The following is a 19,546-nucleotide window of genomic DNA, read 5'->3' on the forward strand; positions in this document are numbered from 1 at the left end:
TGATGATAAGTTTGTAAAAACTTTAACTAACATAAGATGGAAAAAATTATGGACTCTGAAACTGTTGTCCAAAAAGAACAACATTAGATAAATTTCATTTCAATAGAAAACCTGACACTGGGATACTCATGTATTTTAGTCTGAAACACCGTGTTTCTAACAACTTGGCTATTTTAACAAATATCCAAAAATTGGATCGGTTTGATATATGCAAGAGGTTATTTTATGATTATCCTACAGATATTTCATATTCCCCGAAAACACATATAGTGCAGTTGTAAAATATTGTCTAGTGTAAAGTCCCTACTTGTATGTTATTTCCCCGAACACCACAAACTTCAATCACTCGTGGCTTGGTTGGTCTGGTTCCCACGTAAGGAACTAATTGGCTCTCTGACTCGAATCATGTGTCCACACAATGTGCTCTCTGACAAACATGCGATTCCTTATTGTACATTTGATGTTGTGAATATGTATTGAAATTTTAAATATGATTATACAAACTAAATTATTATAATAACATTTTTTATTCATAGTTAATTGCTTGGAGAAATTTATACGCGTTGGACTTTATGCTTGGCAAATTCTATATGTTTCCGTGTTAGGTCTTGTTCTAAAATTCTACTAATTACCTCGTTAGTGATAAAATATGACTTAGATCAAAAATATTATATTTGTTCAATCTTTTTATATAAATAATGAAAACATATAGTTTTCATATCTCATAGTAAATGTAATAGATTCTTTTGAATAAATAAAACGTTTTTACGGTAAGTCTAAATTTCTTTATTGGTGTATTACTTGTTGACTTGTTGTCAAAAGGTCATACTAGAGGTGAGCATTTGGACCGGCCCGGACCGAACCGGTTATGGAGAATTTTGTGGACCATGGACCGGACCGGATGAGTTGTGTCCGTGTCCGGGTCCAGGTCCGGGTTTTCCGGTTTTTGGACCCGTTTGGACCGGTACAACTTTAATTGCTTATAGTATAATAAGTAATCTACATTGATGTATAATATTATAACTTGCAAAATTAATATGTTTCCGTTTCACGCCTAACTAATCTACATTGATGTATAATATTATAACTTGCAATTTGCAAAAATTAATTTTTCAAATAAAAGCAACTAACATATAAATCAAGTTCACCAACAAAAGTTAAACAATTTTAAGACAAACATACAAAAGTATTACCATAACAACAAAAATCATAGTTTAAACTTTAAAATCAATCAAACTAACAAATTTCATAAACTCATAATCTAATCTTCCATTGGCCTCTTCCCCATATCATTGTCATCCATATGTAACATATTTAAAGCTTGTGCAATCTCTACATAAACACAAATGAAAATGTTGTTAGTATTTAATAAAAAGTAATAATTGTATAAAAAAGAATAAAGATTGTAATTTTTTTTACCCAAAGCTATATCATCATCGTTCAAGATGTCATCAACGTTGTCAACTATCGGATTTGTAAACTTTATCACCCAATCTTGGGTGCATAACAAAGCTTCAACTATCAATGTCGATAAACTAGTTTGATACTCATTTACAACTCTACCACAAGTGCTAAACGCGGACTCGGAATTATAGTATAAAATAATACTAAAAAGCTGAAATATTTCAGCTTTGATAGCTCTACATTGAAGGATTGTAACTCAATGAATATAATACCAAAATAAACAAAATTATAGTCTAAATTCATCTACAAATTGTAAACTAAATGTTGGAAAAAACCTTAGGTCAATCCGACTTAAAACGAATGAGTTATGGGTGTTTAAAAAATGTCAGATTATAAAATCTTGCTAAAAAGCTGAATTTGTTCAACTTTGATAGCTCTACTTTGAAGGATTGTAACTCAGTGAATATAATACCAAAATAAACAAAATTATAATCTAAACTCATCTACAAACTGTAAACTAAATGTTGGAAAAAATCGGAGGTCAATCCGACTTAAAGCGAATGAGTTATGGGTGTTTAAAAAACGTCACAGCTTACAAAATGTTGCTGAAAAGCTGAATTTTTTCAGCTTTGATAGCTCTACTTTGAAGGATTGAAACACGGTAAATATAATACCAAAATAAACAAAATTATAGTCTAAATTCATCTACAAACTGTAAACTAAATGTTGGAAAAAACCGCATGTCAATCCGACTTAAAACGAATGAGTTATGTGTGTTTAAAAAACGTCACAAAAATCTTAATCATGTCCAACTGGTTCTAAACCCGGTAAAAACCGGACCGGACCGACGAGAAATCTTAGAACCGAGAACTGGCCCGGGGGTTCAAAAAAACGGTCCGGTCCGGTTCACCGGTCTGGTCCGGTCCACCGGTCCAAATGCTCACCCCTAGGACATACTCCTAGCACTTATTTTGATATTTAAAAAGAAAAACAATTTCGAAACGAAAACATATTAAATATATAAAAATTAATCCAGATGCGAAAAGGTTTGCCGTAAATTAAATTAAATTCTTGACCAATATAGAACTTTTAGATCTTCTGTAAGATTCAATCACTTGTACGAGCTTAGTTGAAATTATTAACTCTTTTAACAAACTAATTTTTATAATTTGTATTTAGAGTAGAGAATCTTTCTATACTAATAAAAGAATAGTTATTAGTGTTACTTACGAATGAAAATTTGGCTTTAAAACCCGAACCGAATCGAAACCTGAACCGAATTAGGCCCGAATAATCAATTTGATTCGGGTTTCGGGTATCGATATTATGCTTATTCGGTTCGGGTTACCCAAATAAGAGTTTATTCGGTTCTAAATACCCGATCCGAATAAACATTCATCCTCACCTTTCTCTGATCGACAGAAATCAAAATCATGATTCATATTTTTGTCTTCGTCGTTCATAATAGAAGAAAACCCTACACTTGTTCTCGTCGTTTCAAAATCAACCAACATTCCCATCTATTTACAAACGTGAAATCACTTTTGTCGATCCTTCCTCTTGTTTCAAACTTTCAAAAATCGACAATTCTTATTGTCTTTAAGGATTTATGAATTCTTATTTTGCCGAGTCATGGAAAATTGGGTTTCAATTCAAGAAACTCAAGTAAGAAATTAATTCTCATTATGTTAATCTACTATATAAATGTTATTCTTTCAATGTGTTATTGTGTTATGTTAGTATTTAAATGTTTTATGTTGATGTATAAAAGTACATTATTATTCTATTTTTTGGTTTATTCGGGTTATAAAATCATAACACGGTTTATTCGGTTTTTTTTGTTATATTAGGTACTTAATCATCTTGTACATGTTATTCAGGTTATACGGGTAATAACCGAACCAAATTAAACTCGTATTGGTTAATCGGTTCGGTTTTCGGTTATTCAGTTTTTGGGTTATTCAAGTTCAAGTCAATTCGGTTCGGTTCCGACCCGAATAACATCCCTAGTGTCACTTGTCAGTTGTCATTTTCTCATAATTTACGTTTTATTTTCAAATGCTTTATAAAACTGACACTTGTCATTTTCTCATCATTTTTTATTTTTTAAGAAGTATTGATGTTGATAATAAGGTAGACAACTATTTATTTGATTCCTGATTGTTAGAAGAAAATTTAAATTCGTCTTCAATAAGTTTTGATTATGATTGACCATAATTAATTGTATTTTTATATTAAAAATCTTACAAAATCATGTTTAATAATAATTTGTTAAAAATAATTGATTAATATCTATGAGTTTTTATTATAAAAATTTAATTATTTTTGTAACCATCGGTTACATGGGTTATAAGCTAGTTTTTAGTAATCAATAAATAGGTACATAATTTTATTAGACCTACAAAATATGTATTTTCCATAAAATCATACAAATACAATGACTTTCCCAAAATCAACCATAGAAAATTTGGATAGGTTTAGCAAAAATAGTTAGTAATCCGACCACTATAGATTTATTTGTTTATAAGTGTTTGATAAAAATATTTGTATGTTTTTAAAAGATGTAAAATTACAAAAAAAAAATAAAAATAAATAAACCTTTAGAATTAATATTATTTGTTTAAATTAAAAGCTAAAACTTTGTATTATCGAATGTTTTTAATTTGATTTTTTTTTTATTAAAAATAACAAAGTAATGGCTTTCAAATGCCCAAACTTGATTTTCAATTTCAACTTATTGAAAATAAAATAATCAAAAGTTTTAAAAGTAAAGACTTATAGAAAATTTTCTAATCAAAGAATATATTAAAAAAAATGTAGTTTGGTTCGTCGATATTTTGCGTCGCCTTTCTTCAAGTATGCAACACGTGGTCTCCTCTTACATGTTTCCGGTGGTGGACCCTCCCCACAACCTTCCCCTACTATTTACTATTTATACCCCCTTTCTGTTTCTTCCTCCTCAATCACAACCTCTGTTTCTCACTCCTTTCCACCAACTTTCAAATTGCTTACAGGAAGCTTAAGAAAAAGCTTCCAAATTGCTACAATGGCGACTGCTTCCACTTCTTCTAGTACCATTTGGGCTAACCCTAACCCCAGAACCACATTCTCATCGTCCCCTAAACTCCCTTCTTCTTTTTCAGTACCTTCCAGGAAGAAACAGAAAAAAATCAGTTGTGCTCTTCAATCACCTTCGATTCTCCAATTTCCCAAACAATCTCCCTTTCAATTACCTTCTTCGACACCGGATTCATGGAACTTGTTGCAGAAAATTTCAGCTATGGCATTGGACGCAATCGAGAATGGTTTAATAGAACAAGAAAAAAAACACGCTTTACCCAAAACAGCTGATCCCAAAGTTCAAATTTCCGGAAATTTCTCTCCTGTCCCAGAGCAATCTGTTCGCCACTGCTTACCAGTCGTCGGAGAAATTCCAGAGCATGTTCAAGGCGTGTACTTGAGAAATGGGGCTAACCCGTTGTTCGAGCCTACTTCTGGCCACCATTTGTTTGATGGCGATGGTATGATCTACGCCGTGAAGTTTGAAAATGGATCGGCGAGCTTCGCTTGCCGCCATACGGAGACACAAAGGCTTGTCCAGGAACGTGCTCTTGGAAAGCCGGTTTTTCCAAAGGCGATCGGAGAACTCCATGGCCATTCTGGCATCGCTAAGCTGTTGTTGTTTTATGCTCGTGGGCTATGTGGGTTGGTTGATCACAGTCAAGGCATTGGGGTGGCGAACGCCGGTTTGGTTTACTTTAACAACCGGCTTTTGGCCATGTCGGAGGATGATTTACCTTACGAAGTGCGGGTTACCCCCACCGGCGACTTGAAAACTGTCGGAAGGTATAATTTCGACGAGCAATTGAAGTCCACCATGATTGCACACCCAAAACTTGATCCGGTTTCCGGCGAGCTTTTCTCACTGAGCTACGACGTGATCCAGAAGCCTTACTTGAAGTACTTCCGATTTTCACCGGATGGAACGAAATCAAAAGACGTAGCGATTGATTTGGCAAAGCCTACTATGGTTCATGATTTCGCAATTACAGAGAATTTTGTGGTGGTGCCTGACCACCAGGTGGTTTTCAAGATGTCGGAAATGATCACTGGTGGGTCTCCGGTGGTCTATGACAAAGAAAAAGTGTCACGTTTTGGTGTTCTTGATAAGTACGCCGATGATGGTTCTAGCATCAAATGGGTCGAAGTTCCCGACTGTTTCTGTTTCCATCTCTGGAACGCTTGGGAAGAACCAGAAACCGACGAAGTAGTCGTGATCGGATCCTGCATGACTCCGGCGGACTCCATTTTTAACGAAAACAACGAAGAATTGAAAAGCGTTTTGTCTGAAATTAGACTTAATCTAAAAACCGGAAAATCCACGCGTCGGGCTATAATTTCCCCCGAAAATGACGTCAATCTGGAAGCAGGGATGGTGAACAAAAACCTTCTTGGCCGGAAATCTAAATACGCTTATCTTGCAATAGCTGAGCCATGGCCGAAGGTTTCAGGTTTCGCCAAAGTCGACCTCTCCACCGGGGAAACCAAGAAATTCATCTACGGCAACCAAAAGTACGGCGGCGAGCCTCTGTTTCTTCCAAGAGACCCCAATTCCGAAACCGAAGACGACGGCCACATCTTGACCTTCGTCCACGATGAGAAGACATGGAAATCGGAGCTTCAAATCGTCAACGCAATCACATTACAATTGGAGGCGACTGTGAAACTGCCGTCGAGGGTTCCATATGGCTTCCATGGAACATTCATAAGCGCCAACGATTTGGCAACACAAGCTTGAAGAAACAGAGCCCAAAAAGCTTCCTTTTTCCGGTGCCGGCTGCATAAGAGATTTTACCAGAGGGATGGCTGAGATACGTCCCCGGAAATCTTCTCTTGAAACATAAACCTCCGACGTCTTTTGGGGGCTTTTCTGTAAAAAATTAAATCTTTTGGGCTCTTTTTGGATTTACATAGTATTTGAGGGGCCAGCTTGTAGCTTTTTGTGTATGTACAAATTGAAAGCTCAGCTTGGTTCCCTGTTATAGTTTTGGGTACAATCGTGATAGCGTGAAGTACATACGTTTTCAGCCAGTTTGTGAAGACTATTTTATTGATAATAAACGGCAATATACTTTATGTTGTATTAAGTATGAACACTTTGAGCCCTCTATTAGACTATTATCTCTTAACCTTTACATTCAACATAAAATATAAGAAAAATACTAGACTATTAGTTATTATTTAAAATATTTGTGCTGTAATGATAAAAACGAGTTATTGTTATGACTTAGACTTATGTCAATGTCACTTAATACAGTTAATAGTTTTCAATTTTTTAAATGTTTCGTTTAAAACATATGGTTTTTGTACATTTAAATAACATATGGTTTTTGTACATTTATCTAAATCTATTTAAAATGTTTTATATAGCCTTTATTTATTTAGTCAATGTTATATTTTAAATAATTAATAAATTATTACAATACATTATTTCAAAAGAAACATATTACCATACATTGTCTGGAAAAAAATACACACAAAGAAAAAAAAAATTAATACACCATAATTATAAAAGAAATTTGAAAATATTTTATAATCATCATAATTTATATTTCATAAATAAAATATTATTAAATATTTAATAGAATTAATTAATTAATTAACAATACTTAAAAAAGATATAACTAAAAGAGTAACATGAAAGATGTATAATATATTAACCATTAATATATATTAAATGACTAATAAAAACAAATAAAAAAATAAGTCAAATACTTCAATAAAGAATCAATAAAATAATAATAATAATAAGTCATGAAAAAAGTTTTGTTAGAAATGCTTTTAGATGTCTAAAGTTATTCTCCAAAGTACTTAACAACTCTAACTTTCAATTCTGTTACATTGTTGTAAATTTTAAGTTATTTGGTTTTATTGTTATAAAAATTAATAGTTCTTTTTGGTGATACTTAGGCCGTCCGGTATAGTTGCAACGGACGAGTTCGTGATCTAGGTGGCTACGAACCACAACCGTGCACGCCATCCCGATTGCTCGTTGTGGTTCGTGGTCGTGGGCGTTCGTGGTCGGGACAACAAATGTAAACGATCAATGTAATTGGCTGTTGAGTAACAACCATATTTAGGATTTAAAATCTCGCTTTTTTATTTTTATTTTATTTTACCTTTCAAACAACATTAAACCTCTTCTTTAAATACCACACCTATTCACACAATTCTTGTCTCTTCTTCTCACAATCACACACTTCTTTTGTTTGATAAATTCAAAACAATGGCTCCTAAAATAATAAATTGGTCAGTAAATGAGGAAGATAACTTAACATTAGCATGGGTAGCTATTTCAGAAGACCCAGAAATACCTTCTAATTTTTAGGTAAAGTTGGAAATGTTTTCTATTATCTAATGGGTTGCCAAAGTCGTAATCTTGATGAAATATGTTCGAAGTTTCGCGACATGAGGGTTAAATCCCTTGAATTCAATAATATTTATAACTTTGTTATAAACAACGTAGACGAAGGTGACCCCTTTGCTGTGGGCATGCACCAATATGAAGACACAAAACACACATCATTTAAATACGTCAAAGCTTGGCGAAAATTGAGAGAGTCCCCAAAATTTAGTCATTAAAAATAAGGATTAAAATGTTTGTGGTTGCATTTTTATGTTTTTTTTTATTATTATCTTTTTTATTTTATGTTGTGTGTTTTAAATTTAATGTAATCTTCGTTTAACTGAATAAAATACTAATTTAAAAAAATATGTTTTATTGTGTTTGTAATTAATTTAAATAAAAAAATATGTTGCATTTTAATGTATTTTTTTAATTTTAAATAAAAAAATGAAGTGGAGTGGTGTGTTTAATGGTACGTAGCTCATTGTTAGTGGTAGGGAGTGTGGTGATGATGTGACATCCACCACTATAGTGGTTAGTGATGTGTATAACGGATGATCTTATGTGTACATTTGATGCGTTATTTGTTAAAAAAGTTTTGTTAACTAATAATAAAGTTTAAAGCATTCTCAATTAGCTATTAAAAAAATAATAACTTTTTCAATTTTTGAAAAATAATCACTTTTTTCGGAATGTCTCAATTTGTGGATTGTTTTTCAAATTGAGAAATCTCCAAAAAAGTCCTAATATTTTATCCTAATTTACAAAAAGTCCAAAATTAAAATTTGTTTCCAAAAAGCATGAATTACCGGTAAAAATGACGATTTGACCATTTTTTTCCCGGTTTACCGGTTTCATTACCTACTTGGTTCCATTAAAGTCTCATTATTGTACCATAATTTATGCACAAGTCCTAAAATAAAATTAAGTGATGATTTGGTCATTTCTCACTGTAACATTCATATTATCGGTTTCATTGTTGACCTAGACGTCTAGTTATTAAATGAGTTGATGAGATTGATATGTTGGGTTATGTAATCTTATGTTTACCATAAAACTAGATATCCTGATGTATTGTATATTTTTTGGAATATAAAATGCATTTATCGAAGACTGCAATAATTACATAAACTAGCAACAACTTCTTTATTTTTTAAGTTTATATGAAATTTCAAATTGCCTGTCTAATCTTATGTAACCCAGTATATCATCTCATCAACTCATGTTACGTCATTTTTCCCAGAAACACACATTTTATCGGTTGTATTACATGGGTTCATTTAAAAAAAATATGAAATTCTAAAAATTTAAGAAGTTTAAATTTATAAAAAAAATTAGAAAAATATTGAATTATTAAAATTAAAGTGTTTTTCTCCTTTAAATTTAAACATATAATTTAGATAAATAAACAAAGGAAACTAATTGGGTTTTAATTTTGAAAATTTGGAATTAGAAGGAAAGTCAATTAATGAAATTGATATGCATTTATTATTACATTTATTGAAATTAATACATTTAATAAATTATTATATGAAATTTAATAAAAATGAAAAAACCACAAAATGTCATGTGGAAAAAATTTAATTGAAAATAACCACAAAATGACAAGTGGCAAAATCAATGAGAGTGTGTCATGTGGCAAAAAGATTTTCATTTATTAGAGTAGATCTAGATACATAATCATAAATGAACTAATGAGATGAATATCAAATGTTTCGGTAAACGTAACAGTATATAATTCATCGTATCCATCTTATCAGGTTATTTAATGAATAGACGTCCAAGTCAACAATGAAACCGATAAAATGTATGTTACATGAAGAAAATATCCAAATCATCACTTGATTTTAGTTTAAGACTTATTTGCAAATTATGGTAAAATAATGAAACTTTAATGGAACCGGGTAAGTAATGAAACCAATAAACCGAAAAAATTAGTAAAATCGTCATTTTTACCGGTAATTCATGTTTTTTCGTAAATAAATTTTAATTTGAAATTTAAATATTTGAACTTTTCTGAAGATCTCCCTTTCAAATTCTTGAGTTTTTTTTCCAAAGAAATCTTTGTACTTATATTGAAATATTCGGTTCAAAATGTGAAATATAAAGTTTTTTCAATCAAATGTTTGTTTTTATGTCATAATATCTTATATAGTTCTCATTTAATATATTTGTTTAACTTTTTGTTAGATATTAGGAAAAATGTTTTTTTTCTTGAAATTCTAAAACAATTTATTGGATTTCATACTTGTTCTTAAAACCATGAATTTTATTTTTTCAAAACTTCAAAATTTTAGTCCAAAGTCCATAATTTCAATCCGAAATGTAATTTTTTTGTCAGAAATTTTTTTTTGTTCTAATACACCAATGCGAAATTGATCATTATTTTACCAATATATTTTCTTTAAAAATATACGTTACATTGTGGTTAATTTAATGGATTTCCGTTGAAAATATCTGCCACTAATGAAACAATGCCTCCAACTAATAATTGAGTTTTACAATTTTATGTTTTTTTGGAAATTTTGCTACAATGATTTTGGTAAGTTATACTGTTTGAATGGGCTTGACGTAGTTATGGGCTCCACGCTAATATAAATAAATAACTTACACAAATATCTAGAATTAAAAAAAAATATATATATACAAATACTTCTTATAGAATTATTATATATTGTTATCGTATTTTACGCATAAATGCGGAAATATGTTGCACCAAAACAATAATATTGGGGCGGTATTTATTTATCTATTATGAATCCTGTTTTCTTGGGAGGAAGGCATTTCAAATCAATTTTCTATCGATATTCTTTTGTAAATATCCCTTAAAATATGGGAAAATATAATTGTTGCAACAAAAGAATTTAAAAGACGACAATTTATATGATGAATTCAATTATTCAGTGCTTGATGTTGATATGGATAAAGGAGTTTAGAGACAGGGTTATCCAAAAAAGGACAATAAGGCCTCTATTTTAGAATTGACATTCGAGATATTCCTAGATGTTTGATTAAATTGAACTCGTATTTCAGAAGATTAATCAAATTTATTGGGTCATTAACTTTTAACTTCAACCTAAATTGAAAAACAAATTAAACGGTTTTTGCATATTTTAGTTCTGCAAATTGTAAAGATGCTAAGCAATCTGAAGGTAACTATATGTCGATCAAGTGTTGATTTTCATTTTTCAATATCCAGGTCCTTATGATGTTCCAAAAATTATTTGTTTTTGCCAATCACCTTCATTTACCTTTGTATGCATGTTACTGCTATTTTTGAGGGTTGAATTGACATTTTTGCAACGACGTTTCACTATATTCCAATTGATGCGACGATATTGTTTTTTTTATACAAAATATGCTTTATGATCAAAGCTACAATGTTTTGTGATAACATGTTTAACAGGTTAAATAGTTGAACAAATTGGTAAAATAATAAAATTGTTGCATACCTTGTTAAAAGAATGTTGTTCCATATATTGTTAACCATTAATTGAAGTTTGGGGTTCAATTAACCACATACGTACCTTCCCGTTCGTTTTTATTCCATATGCTGTCTCTTTCATATGTGCAATTTTGTTTTCCTTTTTTGATCGACTAATTTATAGGTCAAAGTCATTCACAAATCGATGAATTGAATTCGATCACTTATCATTTTCTATAATCTTCTCATTGTTAAAGATCTTTAGTTGTTCCAAATTACGACAATTGTACTTTGTCATGATAACGTCTTATCAAAAACTTGTCAATCATTCATTGAAGTGACACAAATGTTTTTTTTTTCTGTTGTACACTAGAGACAAATTTTAATGACATATCATAAAATTAAGAAACTTTGGTTTATTTTTTTACAAAAAGGTTTATATAGCATGTATCTCTTATTTGGTGAGTTTTTTTATTTAATGTTATAGGCTATTTATTTAAATGTTAATCTTTAGGTGGTCCAGAATAACAATTTTCATCCGTTCACCATTCTCTATTATAATAATTTCTTAAATAACATTCAAAATATAACATGGTATATATATGATTCGATTGCTAACTATGGTTTGTGTGTTGATCTTCATCATATGATTCCATCTATCTTCCATGAAATTTATTTGGCTTTTTATGGTGTTGTAGAAGGTTACTCGTAATTATTTATTGTTGAAGAACATGGTCCTCCGTTATATATTACTCCAACACAAGTATGATCCTTTTCCAGAAATCATTCCAGACTTTATATGTTCATTCCCAATTCTTGATGAAGCCTTGATTGCTGGCGTTGCTAAAGAATGTCACTTCAAATGATTAGGCATCAAATATATTGTTTTACTAAGCTGTTTTACATTAATTAATTGGTTATATGACTGAAAAATATTATGAATATAATAATATTTAGAAATAATGGAAACACAAGTCCTAGGAGATGTGACACTGACAAGAAAAGAATTCGACGTTCTTATCAATCTAATACTTTTAAGTGGAGTTAGTTTTGCAGCAAAAATAGTAAGTTGTAACTTTTGGATTGACACATGGTTTGAAGTAAAAACGTTTTGAGCTACTTGCGTAAAATCTAGAATTTTAAAGAAATTTACATAATGGATCTTGGACTTAAGTCGATCAATATAGGTAATGCATATGTTCTTTTACTCAAGTAATGTACTATGTTTGTTCACGCATATGTACAACATCCTTGTATTTCTTTACTAGTAATATAAGTGTACTTTATTATTTACTCATAATAAAAATGTACTTATGTATTACTACCAACATTGACAACTTTGTTGATATTATGTGTAGAGTGCTATTATGGGAATGAAATTGCAAGTTTGTTGATAATATGTGTAAGAGTATAAGTATGTGGCTATTATCGGTAAACGAAAACTACATTGTATTTATTGGTAATATAAATAATAGCTTATGTTTCTATTAACTGTGATTTTCATTTACAAATAGAGAAATAATTATTAAATGATACTGCTGCTTTGACTTTAGGCACAAACAAAATAGCATCATTAAAAGGCTACCATGTCTCTCGTGTAAACTAAACACAAACTCAAGATCTCTAGTAAGTGAGACATATTCAAGAACACAAACAAGAAAACTCTCATTGTTTTCTATGTCTTTACAACATGTATATCATTGATGATAAAATTTATAAATTGTTGCATGAAACATGAAGATTATTGCTTGATGAAAGTTTTACATCTCGTTGGAGATAAATGACTCTCTTATTAGAGTTTACAATAAAATCTGGAATAAAAACACACGCTAAAATTTACCAAAATGAACAATGCATTTAGTTATTAATATAAACTTAGAACACATACCCGGTTATTAACGCAAATGTCTCTTCCACAAATAACTAGGGGTTTTATAAATGATATTTCATGATGAATATCATCATCAAATGATAGACAAAGGATCATAATAAGTCAAAAATATATGATTCAAAAATGATATGATGCAAATGGTTTATCATCGACATGTTACAAATCAATTAAAACAATGGTCTATTTGGAACTATTTATGATCTAATCATGTTATGATAAAAAAATCAATCATATGATATAATGCCAAAAGTATAACAAATCATGATATGATCTAGTTTCCACAATCTTTTTGATAGAAACATATTAGATCCAAAACACAATGCTCCAAATACAAATATGTATACATAGAATATAAACAAGTAGCAATAATATTACATGTTTATGTTGTGTTGGTATAGATGACTAGTCAAACATACCAAAATCTTATCTTGTGAGAGTTTCTTTTTAACTTAATAGCCAATTATAATTATTTTATTTCTTTAGTAGGTTGGTCTTTATCTATTTAGACATCTTTTTTTATCAGTTTGTTTTTTTCTATTCTATGATCCTATTTATTCTACACACACATAAATCCACAATTCTCTCACCCTTTCTTCCAAACATTTTTTAGATTTACAAATTTTGCAAAAAAGAGCAAAAAGAAGGCTAAATGAAGAGTATGAAATCACTCACTGTAACATCCGGACCTGAGGTAATTCAAATTTCAAAATTTTAAGTATTTTGGGTTGCCACGGCGTAAGGGAAAGTGTCATAGCATGGCGTTTCAAGAATATCGCAATCTCGTTTAAGGCCGCCATTGCGTGACAGTCTATGGCCACGACATGGCAGTTGATTAATAAGAAAACCCTAATATCCGGGGTTTGTGCCCTATTTAAGGGAATGTGATGGCTAGGGTTGCTCACACTCAACCTCGATCACACTATCTCAGCTTCCAAGCAAACCCTAACCTTCATTTTGCTCTCTAAGCTTTTTGTGTTAATTTTAAGGATTGTAAGAAGTAGAAGGTGACCCCTAGTCTTGGATTCAACAAGTAACTTTTCTCATCATCTTGTTATGCATCTTATGGACTCTTGTAAGTCCCCAAGTTCCAAGCTTTTTAGTTTATTGTGCATATATCTAGGTTTCTATGCCTTATTTTTCATGTTGGTACATATTATAGTGTTAGGATTTCATAAAGTTGCCAAATTTATGAATCCCTAGAGTCCCTTTGTAGGTAGGAGTGTTAGATCTTGAGTTTTATAGAGTTTTGAACTCTTACATGAGATCTTGGCCCCTTTTTCTATATTTTGATCTAATAAGAGTCCAAGACATGCATTAGACATGCATGCCTGGAAAGTATGGATTTTTATGTGATTATAAGGTGCTGGAAACGTTCTGGAATGAGGATCTAGTAAGCCTTCATGGAAAAAGCGCTTAATGGGTTAAGTCAAGTCATGTTTTGCCTTATTTAGACTTAGAAGAGAGATCTCTATCTCTTGGAGGGTCTAAAGGGATAAAGTTAGAAACTTTATCCACTTGGAGCTTAGAAAGGACCAGATCTGAGTTTTGGAGCCCTTGAAGTTGGAAAGAAAAGTGACTTAATGGTATAAGGCGCCTAGACCAGTCCTCACGACGTAGCTCAGTTTGCCACGACATGGCGACTGGATCGAGGTTGTTAGAACATGAAAAGTGATCGATAAGTAATCTGAGGTGATGATTTCCGAAATGAAGACAATTCCGAAGTTATAGTTCAGTCTGAGATGCATCTAAGTGTTAAAGTGTTTTTATTTTGTAATGTGCATTAATTGTTACAAGTACTATTTTGTTATGTTCCCATTGTCTTCTTATATAGTACATGAGACAAGATCAATAGCAACAACTGTGTCAGTCTGTTGATCTTCAGAAGTCTCTCAGTCCACGCTTATTTTTTCTCATTTGCCTTGTGGTTACTCCTTTTCTATTTAAGGAGTAGTCATTTATGTATCATGTGTGGAATAAGCACCTTTTTCACATTTATCAATAATTATTCAATCAATCATTCTCTATTACATTCTTCTTGTTCTTGAGTTACTTTACATTGTTCACACTTAATTTTTTATACTTTTGAGCACTTTGATGATTGTATTAATTCTGAGACAAGACTGGTTTACCAGAATTGACTGGGTCTTTATTATTAGCATACATTGATCTTAGGTTAACTCAAGGTTTAAGTTTTCAAACCTTGTATGCGCACCCCTTTGAATTACATTCACACTTGGTATCAGAGCCTAAGTGGTTGTCCTTTGAATCCATAAGAACATATTATAGTTGGTTGTAGATTATCTTGGTATCTCAATTGTTTATGTGTTCAGGATAAAAGTTCTTCTATATATCACTTCAGCTCTAATATATTTGTTGGATTAGATGTCTAAGCCCATAACTATTATTGGTATGTACTCGACCCGAGAGTAGCATGGTCCATTTGGGTTGCATATCATCAGGACAATTTTTTAGGATGGACTTTTGAGAGAAGGTTATATATGATTTATTAATATATTATAAGTTGTAATATATTAACATGAAATCATATGTTTTAATTAGTATTGATCAAGAATTAATTTGGAATTAATTTAGTTGTCAAAAGAGACTAATTAAATCTATGGGGACTAATTATGGTAATTAGTTATATTTATTTGTGTTGGGCTTATGATCCATGTTGGACCAAGTTTATGTATGGATACATAAAGAGTTAGGCCACATGAACCATGGATCATAACACCCATGGGTATGGATTTGGGTTATACCCATGACCCTTGGAATCCTACATATAAATAGGTGAGTACATAGCAAAAAACGTGAACAAGGTTCTTGGAGTTCATATGGATGGTTTTTGGTGTATGAACATTCTCTCTCAAATGTCTACCTTTGTCAATGATGTGTTGTGACTTCATTTGAGGCTTCCACATTATTAGAGCTAAGCTCTTAAGGCCAAATACATCAAGACTTCGAACTACATAAAAGGTATGTTACCCTAACTAGTATCTTATATGTTTTATGTCAAATGCATGCTAGTTATAGGTTTAATGCTTTGGAAGCCATTTCCATGTATAATTAGTGAAAACATAGATCCAAGGTATCTAGGGTTGTATGTGCACCATAGGATGTTGTAGTATACAAAACCAATCAGTGATATCAAACCCAAGACTTGTTTTCAATTATACTTGATGCAAATTGCTGAAAAAAATCCATTTTCTGGTTGTCTGGACTGTGGACTTGCGGAGTCCACTGATGGACTTGCCAAGTCCATAACAAATTCATCCTACTCATCGAGTAGGTTCATACACTCGACGAGTAGGAGGCCTAGAGTGCAGATTTTCGACATTTAAGGCTGGAATTGGACTAGGAACATTACCCTAAGCTGTTTTTGAACTTATAAACCTATTTTTGATATGGTAATGTTCATGTTAATCCAATTCAAAAGATAATTGTCAAAATTTTCATGTTTTGTATTAGTTTAATGGTTAGGCTAATTACATGAAAATTAATTGATTTAAATTATCTTGTTCATATGAGTTTAATCTAGATCATAGTTTTTTAATTGACATGCTTGTTAGTTGATTTGATGATCTTGGTGTTTTTTAATGGATTCCATAACTTGTCCTCAAGTTATGTAAAATCAAAAGTTTTTGTATTAAATCTTCATTAAAGCCATATGTTACACAATTGAAGAGTCTTTTTCCTCATAAATAGTTTTATAAACTCCATAACTTGTCCTCAAGTTATGGATGTTCAAAAGTCTCTTCATTAAAGGTTTTAAATCCTACACTAAAATCATATGTTATGGAATTGAAAAGTTTTTGAATTGTTCAAAACTTGCCCTCAAGTTTTGGAATTTGTAAAGTCCCCCCCTCCCCAATGAATACTTTAATTCCAAGCTAAAGCCTTAGAATTTTAAAACTTTAAAATTCAACCCTTATACTATTATAATATTATAGGTTTAATATATATATATATATATATATATATACACACACACACACATACATACATATGTATAAGAGAAAGTCAGTCTTATCGTTAGTAGGCCTCATTCACGAAGCCAGTCTATAAGGGGGGTATAAGGTTACTGCCTATAAAATGACAGTTTAATAGGTGTCCACTTTCACCCACCACTTCTTTGACTGGTGGAGGGTCGTTAGCCGAAAGGGTAGGACATGACATACGTTCTCCTTTCATTAAAAGTATAATGATAAATATAAAGTAACTAAACTTTATTAAATTCCTAATCTTAGTTACTTTAGGAAAATGTGAATTTGGTGCTAACCCATGAAATTACACTTTGTACCTTACCAAGTCATTGGTGGAGCGTGTGTGGTTAACCGGCACACTAACATGGACTAGTAAGAGTGGCAAATCGTAACTTAATGTTTATCATAGATTGGTGAAGTGTGTGTGGTTAACCGGCACATCGATTAGGGGATAAAAATTAAGGGTACCAAGTTAATTTGTATGGTTATTCACACCTTGTTTGTGATCCTTGACATCCCAGTCACAAACTTGAGATGTCACAATCGTGATTTAAACATGCCATTGAAAATGTCAATGAATATCAAAGGATCTAGGAGTTTCAATTCACTTAAGACCTAAAATTCCTTTTCGTTTTTTGTGGTGGAAATTGGTAAATCATCATTTACCTACCTTCAAATATTTTATAGCTTGGATTACGACATCCCTCTTCCAAGTTATAAAATATTATGTTGGGTTCTAGCCTTAATGTTTCATATTGGGTGTTATATTAAGGACTTAAATCAGCTTACTTGAATTTCTCCCATTGTAGATGTCTGGTTTAGAAAATTATGATCTTCCCAAATCTCTTGGAGCAAGCTTTCCTAATGAAGATGATGTCCCGCGATTGGATCATGGAAATCATACCTCTCTTCCTCCACCTCCTCCAACTATTCTCCCTAACCCACAAGTTCTTGAAAAGTTCAAGGTCACTCCATCCCTATTGGCAAGCAAAATCTATATGTGCTTACATATTGGATATGAAATTACACATTGACAGGCTGGGAGAGTTGGGTGTCAAAGTCTCAAGGTAGCTGGTTGTTGACTTGGTTCTTTAGACACTCCCTGATGACAGATCACGACATGAGCCTTATTGATCTTACCTATTTGCTTGTTGCTACTGAATCAACAATGATTTAGGGCACTGGTAAAACAAATTTTATTGGAAGATCTACTTCCCAAACTTTCATGGACACTGACAATGGTAACATTGGAAATCCAGAAAAGCTTTCTCGTCCCAATGGAAAAGGATCGGCCATGGTCAACTCGGTTGACCAATTGGTAAAGAGAAAGGCTAAGTCTCAGATAGTCCAGTGTACCATTCCCAAAGAGTCCATATGTTTCTATTGCCAAAGGAAGGGGCGTTGGTTGCGAAGCTTCCCTATTTACCTGAAAAATCATTAGGATGGTAAAGTCAAAAAGTTTGACTCTACTTCGGGTGAAGTCCACTATCTAACTCTATTAAGTTCCTATTTTGAGATTCTTATTACATGATGTGACTAGGTCACATTTTGATGTTTTTAGAATCAAAGAAAAGAGAGGAAGCTTAAAGGAAGAGTAAGCTGATTCTGATCGTGAATATCAGAATTTTGAGTTGCTGCTAAGAGTTATGATAGATTGCTTAGGAATAGAGAACAACATAGTTTTCATATGTATTTGCATTGAAAGGATAAGTTTTTCTGCAATTTAAAAATAAAAGGAAAATTTTTGATTTTATTTATTCTAAGTATCATTACGATGGGAATTGTGAAAATTGTTGTTTATATGATTCCATTGATAGCAATATTGGAAAATGGATTTGATTCTTTCGTTTGTGGTAGTGTCATAATTTACCAAATAAGGAAAGATTCTCATCACCCAAGTTTCAGTTGGACAGAAACTTGGAATCATGCAACTTGTATTGTATGATGAATGAGAATTTTTCATCTTTGGCAAATTAAGACTAATTCCTTGTTCACATGTTTGTGTGAGTCAAGTGAAGGATTATAGGATCAGGTACACTTGGTTGTGTGTTGGTCAGGTCCACACAAAGATCGATAAGGCTATTCATCATGATTTACTAAATTTAGTTAATATGGTTATATTTACAAGTTTAAGTGTAATTCTGAAACATTGGAAAATTTTCAATTTAAGGCAGAATGAACAAGAAGAATCAACTTAGGCAGAAAGATAAAAGTTTCTCCAATCTGAAAAGATGGGAGAATATTTGAGTATCTTGTTTTGTGATTATCTTTGTAATTAAGAAACTATATCACAATTAATCCTCTAAGGACATATTAGTGCATTTGTTTGACCAAGAAGAGGAATCGTGAATTGTTGAATTGGTTAAATTAAAAAGATAAGTCATACTTCGTTCCAAAATTGAGTTTGAATTGGTTATCAAAAAGACAAGTCATAC

At 31.7% G+C, this 19,546-nt stretch overlaps 1 protein-coding gene and 1 long non-coding RNA gene across 2 annotated transcripts; one reads left to right on the forward strand and one right to left on the reverse strand.

Moving 5' to 3' along the window:
- Positions 1–1,143: 1,143 nt before the first annotated feature.
- LOC145051605 (uncharacterized) lies at positions 1,144–1,896 on the reverse strand. The gene is made up of 2 exons (XR_013683724.1): positions 1,420–1,896; positions 1,144–1,332 (listed from the first exon to the last, which is right to left on the reverse strand). It is a non-coding gene; the product is annotated as an uncharacterized LOC145051605 (long non-coding RNA).
- Positions 1,897–4,379: 2,483 nt separating this feature from the next.
- On the forward strand, positions 4,380–6,545 carry LOC145054192 (9-cis-epoxycarotenoid dioxygenase NCED1, chloroplastic-like). The gene has a single exon (XM_079002333.1). It carries the CDS (start codon positions 4,451–4,453, stop codon positions 6,200–6,202), a length of 1,752 nt encoding a protein of 583 aa, XP_078858459.1. The 5' UTR covers positions 4,380–4,450; the 3' UTR covers positions 6,203–6,545.
- The last annotated feature ends 13,001 nt before the right edge of the window (positions 6,546–19,546 follow it).

The sequence above is a fragment of the Lactuca serriola genome, chromosome 5 (assembly GCF_051521515.1).
Source record: "Lactuca serriola cultivar US96UC23 chromosome 5, Lser_US96UC23_V15, whole genome shotgun sequence".
NCBI classification, from domain to species: domain Eukaryota; kingdom Viridiplantae; phylum Streptophyta; class Magnoliopsida; order Asterales; family Asteraceae; genus Lactuca; species Lactuca serriola.